This window comes from Chaetodon trifascialis, chromosome 15, assembly GCF_039877785.1.
Source record: "Chaetodon trifascialis isolate fChaTrf1 chromosome 15, fChaTrf1.hap1, whole genome shotgun sequence".
Classification (NCBI taxonomy): Eukaryota; Metazoa; Chordata; class Actinopteri; order Chaetodontiformes; family Chaetodontidae; genus Chaetodon; species Chaetodon trifascialis.
Genome location: NC_092070.1, coordinates 3,379,168 through 3,397,704, shown reverse-complemented (window position 1 = coordinate 3,397,704; position 18,537 = coordinate 3,379,168). Strand labels below are relative to the sequence as shown.

The 18,537-nt window shown below is 41.1% G+C and overlaps 1 protein-coding gene across 2 annotated transcripts; it reads right to left on the bottom strand.

Moving 5' to 3' along the window:
• Positions 1-236: 236 nt before the first annotated feature.
• glyr1 (glyoxylate reductase 1 homolog (Arabidopsis)) lies at positions 237-16,660 on the bottom strand. 2 transcript variants are annotated; one of them, XM_070981277.1, is made up of 16 exons: positions 16,583-16,660; positions 15,025-15,061; positions 14,843-14,922; positions 14,615-14,753; positions 13,193-13,303; positions 10,956-11,039; positions 9,356-9,409; positions 8,305-8,355; positions 8,005-8,078; positions 7,686-7,785; positions 6,071-6,181; positions 5,867-5,968; positions 5,517-5,679; positions 4,711-4,890; positions 4,456-4,580; positions 237-3,101 (listed from the first exon to the last, which is right to left on the bottom strand). In XM_070981277.1, exons 1-16 carry the CDS (start codon positions 16,618-16,620, stop codon positions 3,027-3,029), a joined length of 1,524 nt encoding a protein of 507 aa, XP_070837378.1. In that variant the 5' UTR covers positions 16,621-16,660; the 3' UTR covers positions 237-3,026. The 2 variants fall into 2 exon arrangements, with proteins under 2 accessions (XP_070837378.1, XP_070837379.1); XM_070981278.1 differs by lacking the exon at positions 10,956-11,039.
• Positions 16,661-18,537: the final 1,877 nt, after the last annotated feature.

Genomic DNA, 18,537 nt, shown 5'->3' with positions numbered 1-18,537 from the left:
GCTGAACCTTTTTTAACAAATGACACTGTATATTTCTGAATTATTTTAAGAGATTACTTTGCTCAGTAGGAACCAGTGGACTTGGGGCCATGAGCCACTAACTGAGTAGTTCTAAAGTGTTGAGACACAGAGCAACGGTTGTTGGATTTGAGAGGCACTGAGTGGCAAACAGTAGAGCTCCAATGGAATTAACAGTCCAGCTCATGTATAAAACACTTGATCAACAGACATGCATGTCAGTAATCAGGAGGATTTATTAAACAGCACAAAAGTCTTGATATTTCCACATGTACACAAAATCATAAATATCCCCCAAAACAAGTTACACCCTCCTTCCATCACAGGATCCAACTCATTGTCATTTCAATGCGATAAGACAGATTATATAAGCCACATATTAATAAACCATTTACACTTGAACAACTGAACAATCTACAGTATTAAGACACAAAGATGTTATACAGTTGCTCTGCAGAGTCAAAACCAAAAGTAGTTGTTTTCATTAATCCCAGTTACTGTAGATATAAAAGAAACCCTAGTCAACCTAATGTGCTATTTACATCTGTCTTCTAAAAACAGTTCTTAACCCTAGAGTGTGTGAGGGGAACCCAAATGAAAAACCATCAACAAAGTTTGTTTGGCAAACAGAAAATCTTTCAAAATGGGACATTAGATGCTTAAGATGCAACAAAATGATTGTTTTGATAAACTTCTTCATTTACAAACTGATAAAAAGTGTGGGCCTTACCAAACAAAGAAACAAAAAAACCTTCATGAGGTCTTTTCCTGCAAGGAAGCATTTACAATTCATGACGGTGCACAGCGAGTTCTGCTTTCTGGGTCTCAATGTCACACTGTTGTTGCTACAGCTTGCTCGTGTTCAAGTCGCTCGAGGTCACGCTGACCGTGGGGACAGCGGGCTTGTGGGTCAGCAGACAGAAAATGAACACAGCACAAAACCCAAAACTTCCTCTGCATGTAATCACACACCTTAGAGGATGATTTCACACTGTCACAGCTGCCGCTTTACTGGTGGAATGAAGAGTACTCAAAAAGAGATTAAAGCTGTGTTGCTTGATTTGTCCTTCCATCAGAACTCAGACGTAAAAACTCTGCTGTCTCACCCTCTTGGGGACAGAACAGCTCTGGCTGAGTATGCACAACCACGCCATGTTTCTTTGGCATATGACGGGCATTGTCATTTGCACCTGCATATGTATGTAGACTGTTTTAGGCTGCGTAGTAGAGGTCTTCATGGGACTGAATTCAAAATGGACCCACAGAAAAACCCATGTGCATTGATCAATTTTAGAAAAAGAGCCCACTGGTTTATACTCGGGGACAATCAGACCTGATCCAGAACACAAAAACACTGCAGGAGATAACTTCAGTTCATTTTCCACCGGTCATACATCAGAAGTGATGAGCGGCCCCTTGGGTCACACTTGGTAATGAGACGCTGGCACAGACCTGAGACCTGCTCTAACAGTATGGGACACCACCGGGCCTGATTCGACTGACTCAATTTGGACCCAAGTTGTGAATTTTTGAGGCAGATACTGAAAAACGCTTGAGCGAGAAATGTCATCCTTAAATCAAACCATAATGCATAAATATATATAAATAATATATATATAAATAATGCATATTTTTGGTAGCAATCCCTTAAATCTGTTCACTAAAGAATTGCGACCAAGATGTGAAGTGAGCTGGATATTTTAGAGACAAACTATGTTTTGAAATGAGCTCAAACTGAATCTTTGGGATTTCTGGACTGACAGTTCTTGTTAGTTACCAGACTTCCAGATCGCCACCCGCCTAAACCAACCCCATCATGTGACCACCTGCTGTCCCTCCCTTCATCTGACCTGAAACCTGTTTGAAGCCAATGTAAGAATAAATAAATAAGAGGCAGAATCCATGTCAACATTTGGTTTGGGGCCCTGATTGTTACACATCCATATTTCACCACAGCTGAAGTGAGCTGTGTGTGTTTTTAGGATACGGCTAATGTGATGCCAATCCATCAAAACCAGCTTCTCTCTGTGGAGCTCAGCATGTTGTATTCATTCCATTCCAAACCCAGCTGCAAATTTTTAGCTCCAACTATCAGGAAGACAACATGGTTGATGTTGGGCCTTGATCATTAGCTCCAGTTAAGAAGCAACTCAAAAACTGGATTCATTCATGTTCAGAGAAATATATTTAAAAAAAGAAAAGAAAAACAGTGAAAATGAGAACTCTTCCAAACACAAGAATGAAGGGTTTCAAAAGCGGCAATCTCAAGTCTCCATGAGAAATACCAATTACTGCATTTTAAGGCTTCAACACATCTGCTGCTCTGTCCTTTACCTGTTCAAGAAAGATCATTAACAACTTAAAAGCATAAATCATCTTGTCAAATAAGAAACAAGCCATGGCCAAACTGCACCAAGAGACGGAAAGAAACATAAATAAATACATCTATTATCCAAAGACTTGAGGGCTTACAATATTAAGGCAATGCAGTGGCATGTTCTTGGTGTTTTCTCTCACGGAATTCTGGACATTTAAAAGATAAGCAAAATCACACTCAATTAAATAAATGCATCATTTGCACATGAAAAAAAAAATCTTTAGGGTTTATGCATCCACAAAACCTGACAGCAATTTCTCTGACTGGAGCTGGACACCCCGCTCTTCACAGTGGCACTGGACCCCACGTCCTGCCAAACACCCTGCAGTACTTCCACCATTTTTCAGAAACCAGACAAATTAAGCCTACAGCAAGCTGCAGCAGTGCAGTAGTACAACCTCATTTGGAGCACTCTTACAGCGTATATTCCTCCAGGACAGTCAGTGCAATGCTCAAGGTTGCTTCGAACAAAGTAATTACTATGTGGGCAGGTAAAATGGCTGGCGCTGGGGCAAAATGAAATAAAATGACTAGAATTTAAAAAAAAAAAAAAAAAAACTCATTACATGACAGAGGAGAAATAATAAGGGATTAAAGACTGTGTGGTCCAGAGGATAGGTCACATCTTGCTCTAGTGAATGTAGGCTCTGTAGACTGCAGAGATATCATTGTCTGACTGGTCCAGTGCCTTAGCCCTCTTGTAAACCTGCACAGGAAGAGGAAAAAAAAAAAATCAGTTGCATTTCACTGGCTTCACTCCTATTGTTATTTCAGCATTTATCCTTTCATTGTCAGAAAGAATTAGTGTTACTGTAGGCGGTTGAAAGAAAGTCTCAGTGGAGAATATTTCAATACACCACACGATACTAAAGTGGTAGAAAGTGACATTTCTGAGTGCATCCCAGTTTCCTCTGTACTGGCTGAGAATACAAGCCCTTATAGAACATGTTACCTGTCAGGAAAATACCCCGATTTATTAAGCTCCACGCTAACAAATCTCTTGTCAAACCATTGTTAACTCTTGTTTTTGGCACACTGGTGGAACTAAAAGACAGTTTTAGTCCATGTTCTATGAACCATGAATATATAACTTCTCAGTCATATTCAAATAATGGCCAGCACAAGCCCATAAACAGCTGGACAATCATGGCTCAGTATTCATAACAGGAACACTGTTCACTATTCATCACTTATTTCCGATCATTACTACCCTGCTGCTTTTTCTTATTACTATCAAGCTAGAGTCAGTAAAACTTGACATTTCCTGCAGATGTTTCACATCAAAAACCCACCAGGAAGGGGAGCAGTTCTGCCCTTTGTGCCACTGAAGACTGAACAAGAAACATCTACATAGGAAATGTTAGTATCTTTGATGGAAGCTTAGTGTCGGTCCAAAAATGGCATCGTGGAAGTGATGGGAACTAATTAGAGAATGAAAACGGTATTTCTGCTGAAAGTGTAACTGAGCAATAGAGTGGTGAGTCTGACATTTAAATCATTGACTTATTCATTCACAGTAGCCTGTAAAATGTCAGAGGAGGATGGATTAAAACAAGAACAACAACAACAACAACAACAACCCCAGCCCATCTGAACAAAAGTCAAAACCCCTGAAATGTTGATTTCACAATAACACAAAACAAAGAAAAGCAACAAGCCTTCGTGTTTGGCAAAAACAAAAACAAAAAACAAAAAAAACAAATTAATTATCACAATAGCTAATTTTCAGTTTTATATGACTTGACTTGAGTTTGCATTGACCAGGGAAAGGAAGGAAATGAGGAATAAAGCCCTGTGTCCAATACAAGCCTGTTTCAAATAGGGCTGTTACTTTTAATCAAATTCAAACTTTCGTTCTAACAGGAAAAACATAAGGAACATAATCCAACTGTGATGACCTGTCTGCATTCAAAACGTACAGTCGAGAGTACTGAAAGCAGGCAGGCAGGTTGTCTGGTCACCCGTTCATGGTTTAAAATAAAGACATAAATAAGATGATATAAAATGAGCATACAAAAAGCAGTGTAAACCTGAAAAACAACAAAAGCACACAGGTGTACCTCATTGGCAGCTGCAGCCATTGGGGTTGGATGGTTGGCCATGTCACCCATGGATATGGCTAGCCTCAGGTCCTTCTGAATATGCTTCAAATAGTAGTCTGGCTTAAAGTTGCCCTGTAAAATGTCTGGAAAAGGCAAGAAGAAAGGCTATTATAAGCAAAAAGAACTAACAAATACACAAAGTTAATACACGACAAGACGTTAGCAAGGTGCAGGCAAGTCAGAACACACAACTTAAAACTTGCTTTGGCTTACTTTGGCATTTCTGGTCCACAAAGGTGCTCGCCATCTGGCCCTGGCACAGGATGTCCAGGAAGGTCTGCTGTGATTGGCCGGTGGCCTGGGCCAGGGTTAGCCCCTCTGCAATGGTGGCCATGAAGCTGCCCTGTACCATGTTGAGGATCAGCATCATCCTCGCTGCGTTTCCTGCTTCACCTGAAAACACATACGTCCATTTTTACACACACACACAAACACAAAAACTGAACTATGCGACCGTCTCCACAGCGAAATGACGATCATCCTCACTGTGTCCATGCCTACATTTCTGTTGGTATAGCCACAGAGCAGGGAACTTGCAGCTAAAGCTACAACAATGCATACACCATCTGATGCCATCTGACAGCATTCCGAGACATTCATACAGACTGGAGGGTGACTCAGATCTGACAGATATTTTCAAGGTCAAACACACAATCTACCCACATAACCTGAAATGAATAACTGAACCTTTCAGAAAATTAGCCTTTTTCTTTCTTTGGCAACAGTTAGATGAGAAGATTGTCACCACTCATATGTATATAAAATATGTAGCTGAAGCCAGCTGCCAGTTACCTTAGCTGAGCACAGACTGGAAACAGGGGGAAACAGCTGGCTTGGCTCTGTCCAAACCAAAATCCACCTTCCAACACCTCTAAAAGTTTACATGTTATATCTCATTTGTTTAATTCCTTCAAAAACCAAAGCTTAAAAATGGCAATTCATCATCTTACAGAGGTTCGTCTTTGTTAAAACTATTGTCAGTGCATCCAACAGGACGTGTAAGAGTACAGCCTCCATACCCAGGAAGAAGGAGGTCTTGCCCATGGCCTGGAAGCAGCTGCTGCAGTCCTCGTAGACTGTTCTGTCACCGGCCGCCAGGATGACCAGCATTCCATCATTGGAGAGCTGCTGGCTTCCTGACACTGGAGCCTCCAGGAAACGGCCACCCCGCGACGTGATCAGCTGACAGTCAAACAATTTGATACAGGAACACTTTCAGTACAATCCAATGATAACTGCAACTACTGTCTGTACTTCAGATGGAGAAGAAAGGCCACACTCACTTTGAGGGTGTACTTAGGATTCAGTTGTTTACACTTTTCAAGGATTGTGGCTACTGCGGTGTGTGGCAGTGTGTGTTTGCATTTACCTGTGATAGTTCTGTGATAGTCTCTGGGTCTACAGTCGACATCTCTACGTAGCATTTGCCTGGCCTGATTCCCTGTAACACTCCACTGGGTCCCAACACCAACTGGAGAGCCACAAACACAAATGCGCCCATTTTTTTTATCCATTAGACAGTGAGTCACACTTTCACTGGAAGCTGCGACACTGTAGTTGAGATAGTACTCACATCCCTAGCAGCCTTTGGGTCTGAGACACAGGAGAAAGTGATATCACACGTGGAAGCCACCTCTGCAGGAGTCCGGCCTAACCTGGCACCCTCCTGGATGAACAGATCGCACTGGAACACAGCAGGGAGTCATTTTCTAATGAATCAGCAGCAGCATGCCAACACAGACCTACACAATCCTTCTGTGGTTCTCCCTGTTTAATAGCATGTTTATTGAGTAGTGCCTCCTCAGCAGGTTCTTCACTGAACCGAGGTGGTCAAGACTCCACCAGTGCTTGGAGAAACCTTGTTTGAGGTCTTCTGATCTACATCTTTCACTCACTCCCCGCACTTTTATCTTCCAGCTCAGTTTCTCCTCTTAGAACTCTACAACTTCACTCTATATCAAAACATCTATGGCATGAATACAAATGCGCCATCATCAGTCTAACACTGCAACACATCACGGACGAGAGCTCATTCATCAAACACAGTCAGTAATAAATAGGGCTGGGCGATATGGCTGAAAACTCTATTGCGATATAAGTGTGTCAGAAAGGAAAGGAAACGTCAACACAACCATGGAAAACACTCAAATAATAAATGTTAAAAAAAAAAAAGTGTAAAAATGTAAAAAGAGAGAAACCTGAGAACTTTTTTTCTGCAGGTTTAGTGCAGGAAGTTCACAAGCTGATTCACCTTCTGAATAAAATGTTTTCAGATATGTGCAGTGTTTTGGAAACATAGCAGAAACTGAGGTAGACTTGACTGAATTATAAAACCAGCCTAGACATATGAACAACTTTAGTCACTCTTCTTACTCTAAACATACATGAACTATTCAATTATATTTTTATTGCAAGTGTGTTTAAGAAAAAAAAAAGCACGTGTAAGACATGTTTATAACCTGGCTTCTCCTCAGTGCTCAGTGAAGCATGTCTTTAGCTATATGATATGCCGCTGCCTCCGTTATGTTTTTGTGCCTTTTAGATGATTTGTCATCAGGCACTGAAGCAGATACCTCTGCATGGTGGTCAGCTGCTTGTGCGGTGGTGCTGCGGTTGGCGGACGTTGGCGAATACGGCTGCGCTCCAAAGAGTGAGCGCGGCTAAAGTGGTTAGATAAGTTTGTGGTGTTACGGGTCTTGGTGGGGACGACAGTCCACAGTTACAGACCACATTGGTCTGACTACGGTCCGACTTATAAAATCCAAAAAACTCCATACTGACGAGCTGACTTTTTATCGACAATTTCTTCGCTCGCTGCAGCGCTCACTTTCTATTTCTCATCTCACTCCTCGCGAAGCATCACACATGAGACAACGACACGGCGCAACCGAACTTGATAATGTTACATGATTGGCGTGTTAGCGTGTCTCTCTCACTGATCAGTGATTTCTCCCTACGTTGCTCAGTTACCTGAGAGCGAGTGCCTTTGTTCATGCAACCAACCTCGCTTCGCCACTTCACGTTTTTTCCGACGAAAAAAAAAAAATTATCGAATGTTTTATCGAACGCATTTTTTATTGATATTGATAACGTGTCTATCGCGAGACATATCGCTATCGTTTTTATCGCCCAGCCCTAGTAATAAACGTTCAAAGTTGAGTGTCTAAGACTGTGTTGCATTACAGTACCTTTTCTGCTGTGCGGTTCCACACTGTGACAACATGACCCATTTTCAACAAGTTGGAAACGATACCGCTACCCATCAGCCCCAGTCCCAGGAACCCTATCCTGGAGTGCAAATACCAAAAAGAACAAACAAATCAAAACATGAGCATGCTGAGGCTGAAATGATAAATAAGCACTCATATGTCTGTGCTCTGAGCTAAAATCCATGAAGCTCAGTATGAAACACAGTAACAGTAATTCGAGGGTGTTAACTTTGTCATCTGTTTTTCAGTTCAACTTTGGTTCATGTCCTGTAAGGCTGCAGTCAACGTGTGTTCATACCTTTTATCTGTGGGTGTGATGCTGCCATTGATGGCTGTGCTGTCTGCTGCTTGGATAGATGTTGACCCCGTGTCCTGCACAATCAAAAGCACCATGTCAGTTTCATACTGGAGGGAAAGTTAAATGTACCTCTGCTATGGAGTGTTCATTCAGCAAAATGTTTCCCTGAAATTGATCCTTAAGTTTAAAATTTAAATCAGTTTGTAAAAGAGAAGAGTTTAAGATCTGATTAAGGTTAATCCATAAAAGGGTGCAACATTCTAACTGGCTTGTTCTGTCAAAATTCACTGGTCACTTTACCTCTTCAATGATCTTCAGGCGCTTGCTAATGGGTTCCATTGATGAGGCAGGCTGTGGGCAGACAGCAAACAGACTTGAGATGATCACTATACTACATGCACACACACCACAATGGCAAGTTCACATCAGCTTCACTTCGATTGTTTTTACAAAGTAAAGAAAACTGAAAGGGCTTTGTCACAAGGGGCTTCAGGTTGGACTTGCATCTGACTGCAGTCAGCATTCAGCCTTGGTACATGTTGAGCTACGGTCAAGCTTGTGCTTTGAGAGGTCATGACCTTTTGGCCTCTGACCACCAAAATGGAATCAGTTCACCCTCGAGTCCAAATGGACATTTGTGCCAAATGTAATGAAATTTCTTCCTGGCATTCCTGACATTTCACACTCACAAGAACGGGACAGGCTGATATACAGACTGTCACCGGCGCGGAGGGAGAAAAATCTGCTAAAAAACAGCTACACAAAAACAAAAAACGGCATTTAAAGCAGATCAGCCACATCTAGTACTGGTTTCAACATCGGTGCCAACATCGTGTACTATTTAGTACTAATGTGAAGAAATTGCTCTTCTGGTATATTTTGTAACTGCAATTTTATCTTATTTCAGTGGTATCAAAGAACACAAATCACTAGGCTGAAGCATGGATCTGTGCCCAGGGACATGAAGAGCTGAAGCTTGAGATGTCATTGAGGAAAACCCTCACAGGCTGACAAAGAACTTATCAGTGTAGCCTCAGGCTGCTTCAGTTGAACTGTTCTGGGCCCACTCGGGTGGGGGGTGCCATGAGAAACACTACTGCCTCTCTATACTCAGCTTGGGTGTTTGCGGAGAGGGGTGAAAATCTTTATCACTATTGATCTGAGACAACTTCTGTTGTGATTTGGCGCTATACAAATAAAATTGAATTGAATTGAATTGAATTGATCTGATTAAAGCAAAACTGGCACATTCAGATGAGACGAGACATGAAAGTCAAACCTGTAACTAGAAAAAAAGAAAAAAAAACATAGGTGCAGATGTCAAAACACTGAGCAGCATACTTCCTCTTACCTTCTCAGACTGACTGAGCAGGAAGTGATGGAAATGTGGGTCATCCTTCACAGGCTGCAACAGAAGGAGTTCAGTGTCACGGTCTTCTCTTTGCATATGCATTAACCTGACACAGAATACAGTGTGCAGAAAGCCTCGAGTCTACACCACACAGCACTGACACACCAGGGATCCATGAGACTCATTATACACGCTGCCATGATTTGAGAGCTTCTGGTGAGAGTGACTCCATCTATGGTCTAAAATTCTTTGTCAAACCTGTACAATATAGCAGAAACCGGAGAGTTTCATCAATTTGTTCAACTGCTGCACAAACCATTTAGGTAAAAACAAACAAACAAAAAAACTGTTTGCTATCCACCTTGGCTGACTCTTACAACACTAACATCAATACCCAGCAAAAGAACAGTTTGCTACTGAAAGGAACTAGAAGTGCGTTAACAGCAAAGTTTTACTATTTTACATCATGTATGTGGGATGGCTGGCCTGTGCAGTTACAGGTAACTTCCATGAATTCTCCCTATTCATTACTTTAGGTTCTACACTGACTGCTGTGCTGCTGCTGTGAATATCCTCCAGCCAGTAACTGTAAATGAACTGAAATAATTAAGCAGGAGACAGTCGTCCTCTGGAACTGGATGGTTCTTGATACCAATGCTTCAGGTACAGCACAACTCTATTAATATGATCACCTCCAGTCCATTAATATGATCAAGCCAGTCACTGTCTGATTCTCTCCATGTTAGTGGAATCTGATGAATTATGTACAACACAATGAGGCAGCCTTCACAGGTTTCTAAAAGCAGCCAAACATGCCCATCAAATCTACAACAGGCAGAACTTTTATTCACTATGTTGCAGTATTGTAGTTCAATAAAATGTCAATAATTTGCATAGAATACCAACTGAAAGAAGGAAATGAGCTGTTACAAATCAGGAAGGATGTACTCTTTCCTTTATGGAAAAATGACTTAGAATGATGTAACTTTGGGCATTCTAGAATCACAATACATCATTTTATTCTGTTACTGAAATTCCAAAGCTGATGCACTGGAGCTGCAGCAGCAAATGTTTCCACTGACAAACAGATCAACAGTTCGTGGCTCAACTTTTATTTTGGTCATGTGCCGTTTCTTTAATCTGTCTTTCACACACGCGCGCGCAAACTCTTATAATCTCACACATACACACAGTCTAACGCTCACTCACTCACTCACTCACTCACTCACTCACTCACTCACTCACTCACTCACTCACTCACTCACTCACTCACTCACTCACTCAGTTTAAGAGCATTATATTCAGAGTGGTCATCAACCCTGGTCCCGAGGAGCAGGTTGGCTCTTATTACTTCCGAGACGCTCACAGAAAGCAGGAAGCTGGGTCAACTGAACCAAGTCTCAGCTTCCTGTTGAGCCTCCACACACAGAGTTGGTGACCATCTCAACAGCACACACCAAACTAATGCTTTCAGTAGCCAAGAGTGCGCACCAAACAGGTCAGAAGGAGAAGGTCTGCAGTTGTTGGTGATTAAAGCCAAAGATAAAGGGAAGGTAGAAGAAGAGCAAGGCAGGCTTGGTGGGAAGGGGAGTTCACCTACACTGCTTTCCCATTTGAATCCTGAGCCAGGTCCAGCCCCCAGCCTCTCAATAGTGGACGGCTCGGGGTCAGAATCAGTTAAGTCCTTAAGGAGGAGAGAGACACATATTCACCTAAATCAAAGGGTGAATTTGTACAGGTCCATGTCTGCCTTAGCAGGGGATGTTTCGCTGTCATATGAGCAGAAGACAGTGTTGAAGGCCACATGTAATATTCCATTCACCTCCACTGTGATGGGACGGAGGCAGAAATCTCAGATAGACAGGTTTCTCAAAGCCGGGACAAATCAAACCAAAAAGAGGAAATCTGTTGTTTGTAATTTGGGTGAGCCGGTCCTTTGAGTAACTATGTTGATGTGGAAGGTATGGCACTGTGACAGTAGCCCCTTTTACACAGCCTGTTCAAGGCAGGAATGCTGCAGCATTATTGTGCCTCACAGTTCTAAATAAAACGTACAAACACGGTGGGGGGGCATTGTTGCTCAGCTGTTAAACCAGCAGCAGAGGTAGTAACAGAGCCTAACTGACATCTGCGGAAATTCACCAGAAACTGGCACTGTTACACATCTCGCCTGTTTGGCTTGTTCTGCATCCACTGTTGTGGTATTATGCTGGGCTTCTGAGTAAAAAACGCAAAGCCAGCATAAAGACGGTCTTCTTTACAGCAGCACTGCAGGATCTGTGTGTAAAAGGGGCTAGTATCAATATCAGTATCAGTGTCTGCTGCCCTTTTGTGCAACCTGTTACTGCAGGTATAATGCCGGTTGGCATGTCTTGTGTGTAGAAACTAATTGGAAAATACTATGAAGAAAGAAAAATGTAGAACTGAGTAAGGCTAGGGTACAAGCTTCTTCTTCAGTTTCCACTGTATTATATTAGCGTTTCTACAGGCTTCACCATTTGCTAAATTTGACACTTGTCCATTATGAGTGCATAAGCATCCTAACTTGTGTAGCTGGAAGTAGTGACAAAATTTGCTGCAAGTCTGATGGTGCCGACTGAAAGTCTACAAAAAAGACTGAGCAGCCTCCAGCAACACAATCCACAATGACAATAACCCCACTGTGTAACATCCCCTGACAGCAAGCACTCACATACAGAAACCATTTCTAAAAAACATTACTGCCTACAGCTGGCCAGGGAAATGTTAAAGACTTTGTAAGGGAAACTAAACTCAACACTTCTTAAGACTATTCCAGAGCTGCGAATACCTTTACAGAGGGCAACCATTTACTGCAAGCTGCCGTAACAAACTGAGTACAACTGGCTGATAATTAGCCTGTTCTGTCACTGTCAGAAGTCAATACAAACACATGTTATTAGACTGTACATCAAACTCATATCAAACAAATAACTAACCACAGTCAATGAATGTCAGACAGCCTGATCATACTTTAGCAGTTATGTAGTGTTTCTGTGGTGGTGCCAAATGTTTAGAAATGTACATACAGTATTTGAATTAAAGGGAAACTCCCTGCACTCTGCAGGGAAAACATTATGCCAAACTCTCTTTAAGAAATATGACATTCTTAACCGTTCCTTATGCATCTGCAGAAACACATTACTCTATCGCACGTCAACAGTGACTTTCCTGCGTCCTTTCAGATTTTAACACATGATGCATACCTAAATTGACCTTAACTGAATGCAGTATACAGACAAGTGTCAAGTCAGATCTCACAGCAACTCTCTGTTAATAAGTTGTACATTTGCAGTCAGCTGTACAGCAATATGCTTGTAAACTTAAAAACGTGTGTGTTAACACTTACACCACGCAGTGTTTCACTAGCAAATCAGTTGTTAATGTTTACAGACTGGGAGAAATCTTGCACAGCTGTGGATGTCCAGCGTGATGATGGCGACATTGGGGAAATGTGTTTATTTGCTGCATCACATGTAGGTTGAATGAGGAAATTTGCAAGTTTCTTTTAAGGGAACAACGGTCAGTTTAACACAGGATATGACAAACTGGCCACACTGCAGGGCATCCACAGCACTGGTCATTTGGGGGGTTGTATAGTTGGATAATTCAGTTGTATAATTCCTATGCTGTACTAGTACCCATAGCACAAGCCCCAGACCCAGACAAAGAAAGGCTCTATGCATGGCTCAATGCACCATGGACAAAAGGACAAGGTTAAGGACGTGTTAACGGTCTGTAAATCATGTCTTTTGAGTAAACTGTTATTTAACTTATGCTTGACAGGTCACTGTTTTAACTTGTCAGTGTTTGACTAACCTTCTCAGAGGGGTCCTTCAGGGCGCTGAGATCCTCATCATCCTCCTCCAGTATTTTCAGTGGCTTGTTGGGCGTCTTCTTTCCTTTTGAGTCCCCTTTACCATCTGAGTTCTGTTAAAAACACAGATTATCATTTTGTGCTGCTCTTTTTGCACATCAAGACATTTGTAGCAGTCTCACAACTGCATGAATGCAGCACGGCTCTGAGTTCCCAAATGTTGAGTGCCCTCATTCTGGTGGGCAGATGGCCTCCACAGGCACAATGTGTCCAACTGAAAAAACATTTTCTCAGACGGACCATAACACCTAAGAATCTTTCATGAGGGAGGCAGGGAAGAGCAGGACTCACAGAGAAAAGTTTCACTTCTTTAATTGTTAATTTGATTCGATCAGTTTGGAAACAAAAACGTTTTGCATCTGTTTGCTTTGGGTGTGCCGTTGTGGCTCAACAGCAGGGCTGGGCAATATCACAATTAACACTCACATTTGCCTCATTAACAATAGATAGAAGTGCAGATTTTTAACATTCTCAGTGTGGCTTTCACCATTTTTAACAAATAATAACACAAAAATCAGGAATTATGATGAGCAACATTTAATCATACATATTCAGCTGTTAAGACTTGCAGGCAGCGGTTTGCTAAGATAGGTCATGTTTCTTGGGCTATGTAGTGACAATAGCCATAATTAAGTGTGTATGAAACACGCTCTTGCCAAGTGTGAGAGTTTCTGGGACTTTTTCTGAACTAGTCGTGTTGTATGACAGGATTGTGTTTCAAATCGTTTCCTCTAAAGGCAACAACTATTTTCCTCACACCATTTTTTTCATTTAGCTTTTGGGCTTTTTCAGCATCGTGAAGCATCCATTACAGTCAGTTTTGCGGTTTGTACAATTTGAAATGACTTTGTTAAGAAACATTTTTTGTCTGCGATGTGTTGTGTTGCTTAATGAACAATGACACAGAGAAAATGATGATCCTTTGACTGACAGTCAAACATTTTAGAGGGCAGCACTGGTTCTTTTATGTAGACTGAAAAGGGGCTTAAAACAAATGGCAGGTTCACTGAAGGAATACGTTTACCAAAAACACTACATAAATTAGGTCAGTGAGACATTCAAGATGTCTCTTTCAGGAGATTTTCAAACTGGAATCTGTACATTTCACATCCCCAACAGAAAAATGTTATGCCTGTGTCGTGTGATTAAGGGTTACATGTCATCATACTTCAACCTGAAACCTTATCTTAATCATTTTTTAGAAATCTGTATGCCTTTCTACACCCCCTGTGCCTGACTGAGCTGTCGACGAAAAGAAAAGCAAGGTAATGAGGGGTTTTTGGATGAGGAGGGATAAACAGAACTATTTAGAAATGCTGGGTACATCACAAAGCAGATTAAGTGTTATTGGACAACCCCATTACCTGTTCTTTCCCCTTTGCTTTCTTTAGAAAGTCTTCCACCGCATCAACCGCTTGCTGGAAGCGCTTCCCCTTATTTATCTTGATCATCTCCTCTTTGTGGGGGTGGTAGGGCTTCAGCTGTTCTACTTTGATCCAGGCACTGGACAGGCACACAGAAACACATGTCTTATTCAATGAAGAACGAAATGCAAGGTCAGTCAGAGCAGGTACCTCACAATCCAGACTTACTGGTCTTCAGTTCCAAAGAATTTCACAAAATGGCATTTTTTGCCCCTGGGCTTTTTCAGGTCCTTTGGAGGGCTTACTATCTGAAATGTGAATAAATATTATGGTCCGAAATTAGCATAAGATTTGTCATGCAAATGTTTCTTATGCTTTGAAGCAGCCATTGACTTGGTTTCACTCCTTACCTTTCCCGGCCATGGCGGGTAACGACCAAGCTTCCCCCTGAAAGAAAAGTGGGACATTTAATGCATTCCAATATAATCCATGAATCTGATCATTTCATGTTCATGATGCTTAATGTAGTTCCCCATTCAAATTCAGCTAACCAATTTACACCACCTGCTGCTCAGGTTTCAAAATAAGCCCATGCCACCAGATATCAAGTGTTGTCAAGCACAGAAATGTGGCAGCAATCGTCTGACCACATTATTATTCTTGTTCACTTCTTCTTTGATCAGATAGTTTCAGATCAAAGTTCTAGTACGGCTGCGTGTGTTGCAAGACAACAAATACTGAGTGAGAACAGCAGCACTCCAAAACAGGTCAACTGTATTAAGGTAGTGGAAAGCAGAGCATGGACAAAATAGCTAAAATCTTACAGCATGATACAACTGAAGGGCAGAGATACCAAGTCTCTGAGGTGCACCATGTTTAATATTGTTGAGGTTACATGAGGTGATCAGAAGTGAATATTTCATGCAGTTTTTCCAGTCAGTGGTCTTTCTTGCCATGTGTTCTCACAAGTAGTAAACACGTGTCCTCCTGCCACATTACATGCCTGCAGTGTTTGTGAAAGATGCATCAAATCTGGCGGCGAGTAACGTTCATGTACCTCACACAAACAGTACAGAAATACATGAGGCCGAATGCAAGTGAGCAGCAGTGTGACAGCTGTCAGGGTTTAAAACAAGGCGTTTAAAACGTTCAAAGCAGCTTTAGGCATCTAAAAGACATCATGGGGGAAACAAATGCTGGTGTAACGTTACTGAAATGTCCCGATAAAGATTCTTTATTTAGAAGTAAGAAATGCGCAGCGAAAGTTTGTCTCCTGTGTATGTATTGCCATTTTGTAATGATGATATATATATATATAAAAAAACACCATGAGAAACACAAACTGGTGCTATAAGACAACGTGAGACGACCACTTTGACACACAAATAACTAACCGAGCTAAGTCACGTATCGGTGTTAAATGAATTTGATTGAGACTCACAAAACAATATAGACAAAAGTGTGTCGTCTGCAGAGAAAGAGTTCAAACAGTTGACACGGAAGCCGCGAGCTAACAGATACCTACAGCAGATATCCGCTTTAGCTACGGGACGAGGAAAGCTCGTCACAAACCACAACATTTCTACAACACGAGAAAATTACGAGTGTATGGTCAGACTTTATTCATAACAAGTCAGCGCAACAATTAAAAGTAACGTTAACGTGAAAAAAGACAGGTTTGAATGAGGAAAAACAATTTCGTCGCGATGCAAACCCCTCTGCTTTGCTGTAGCTTGTCCGCTAGCTAGCAGCTAACTTAACGACGGCTGCTGGCTGAGTCAGCTTGGCTGGCAATTTGTTTGGGTTGACCATCAACCAGCCGAGAACACGGATACTTCCATGAATTACGGCTAGTTTACACCAACATGAAACGCTGATGTTAAACGAACTAATGCGCCACTACTTTAGATAGCACACCATCATTTGGAAGAGAAGGAGGCATTTAACAACATCTAAAGGTTATCTCACCACACTAGGTCCCCAATCCTCAGATGCACCGTCGCCATCTTACAACTTTAATAAAACGTCGCACTGAATGAGGGGAAAAGACAACACACACCCACTAATCACATGTGAGGACAAGCCCTTCCTCTCTATGTAACATCCGCTACTGTTTTTATCACTACTTTGCATAATGTTAAAAACTAGTTTCTAACACATCTGTTTAATACACACACGAAAAAAATAAAAAATGAAAACAAACAAACAAAATAAATAAATAAATAAATATATATAAAAATAATAATTATATATATATATGTGTATGTGTGTGTGTGTGTGTGTGTGTGTGTGTGTGTGTGTGTGTGTGTGTGTGTGTGTGTGTGTGTGTGTGAGAAAGAGAAGGTCAAAACTATGCATTATATCTATAAACCAAAATAAAAAGAAAAAGAAAAGAGATGTAGAGTCCCACAAACTAATACATATAGTTACATATAGTTTCATATAGTGGCAGTTACATATATGCTTCATATTTGAACTTAATATTTAACAAGCTTTAACTTCAAATAAGATCAGTTTCTGTAGCATATCCTGTGTGCTGCTGTGTTCAGATGCTTTCAACAGGACTTACCGCCACCTATCTGTGGGAGGACGAAAAGCTCTACGCTCCCTTGGTCTCAGAGAGTTCGGTCTTTTTTATATATATAAAACTATATCTCAGTGGAAATTAAGGTACTCTTGCAGTGCAACATCAAATACTTGCACAATTAGCATCTGTATAACACATCTGTACAAAAAGATTTTTATGTATATAAGATGAAATATAACATAAATATACGTGGATAGATAGATAGATAGATAGATAGATAGATAGATAGATAGATAGATAGATAGATAGATAGATAGATAGATAGATAGATAGATAGATAGATAGATAGATAGATAGATAGATAGATAGATAGATAGATAGATAGATAGATAGATGAGGGAAAAGACAAAACCATACTCAAAAAAACATTTTGACATACTCAATTGAAAACAGTGCAAAGACAATATAATTAATGTTTGACCTCATCACCTTAATTGATTTTTCTAAATATATATTAATCCTAAATTTAATGCAGCAACATGTTTCGTTCAAGTTGGGACAGGAACAGCAAAAGACTGGGAAAGGTTTGGGACATTCCACAGGTCTATTTTATCTGTAGTCCCTGATCAGGTGTGAAGTTAGCAACCTAAAATCAAGAAACAATTTTAAATCAATATTCATGATAGGTCAGTTACAGTAAAAGAAGAACACAGATATGGACAATTACAAAAACAGAGCTAATTACTGATCAACAAAGCAATAAACAACACAAGAAGGTAAACAGGTTCATTGGTAATAGATGATAGTATCATGCTCAGGTATGAAAGGAGAATCCTGGAAAGGCTCAGCTGTTCACAAGTGAGGATAGAGAGGTTCACCACTATGTGAATACATGATTGGATAAAAGAGATTACTACTTGCATTGTACTGTCAAAAACAGTGCTTTTAGGCGTTCCATGTTTTCTTTTCTGTCTGTTAGTCACATGATACACACAGGAGTTGGTACTTGATTGCATCACCATTGTTTTTGATGACTGCAGCCATGCATCTTGGCATGTTCTCCACCAGCTTCTGACATTGTTCTGCTGTCACAGCAGCCCATTCCTGTTGCAAAAATTCACACAAATTTGCTTTGTTTTGGGGCTTGTGGTTCTCCATTTTGAGTTTGATGATGTTGCACAGGTTTTCAGTTGGATTTAGATCTGGTGATTGAGCAGGCCAAGGCATGGTTCCAATGTTCTGGTTCTCCATCCAGGCTTTAACTGACCTTGCCGTGTGGCAAGGAGCATTGTCTTGTTGGAAAATCCAGTCATTTGAGTCAGGAAAGAGTTTATCAGCTGATGGAAGAAGACTGTTTTCAAGAGTAGCCCTGTACGTGACCAGGTTCATTCACCCT

What these genes read in the sequence shown, in the direction of transcription:
- glyr1 (XM_070981277.1), bottom strand. Translation starts at nt 16,620, where the DNA reads ATGGCGACGGTGCATCTGAGGATTGGGGACCTAGTGTG. An exon ending in TTCTTTGGAACTGAAGACCA is followed by an intron (nt 14,754 to 14,842) that starts GTAAGTCTGGAT and finishes GTGCCTGTCCAG; the next exon opens with TGCCTGGATCAAAGTAGAAC. An exon ending in TGGCTGCAGCTGCCAATGAG is followed by an intron (nt 3,102 to 4,455) that starts GTACACCTGTGT and finishes CTTCCTGTGCAG; the next exon opens with GTTTACAAGAGGGCTAAGGC.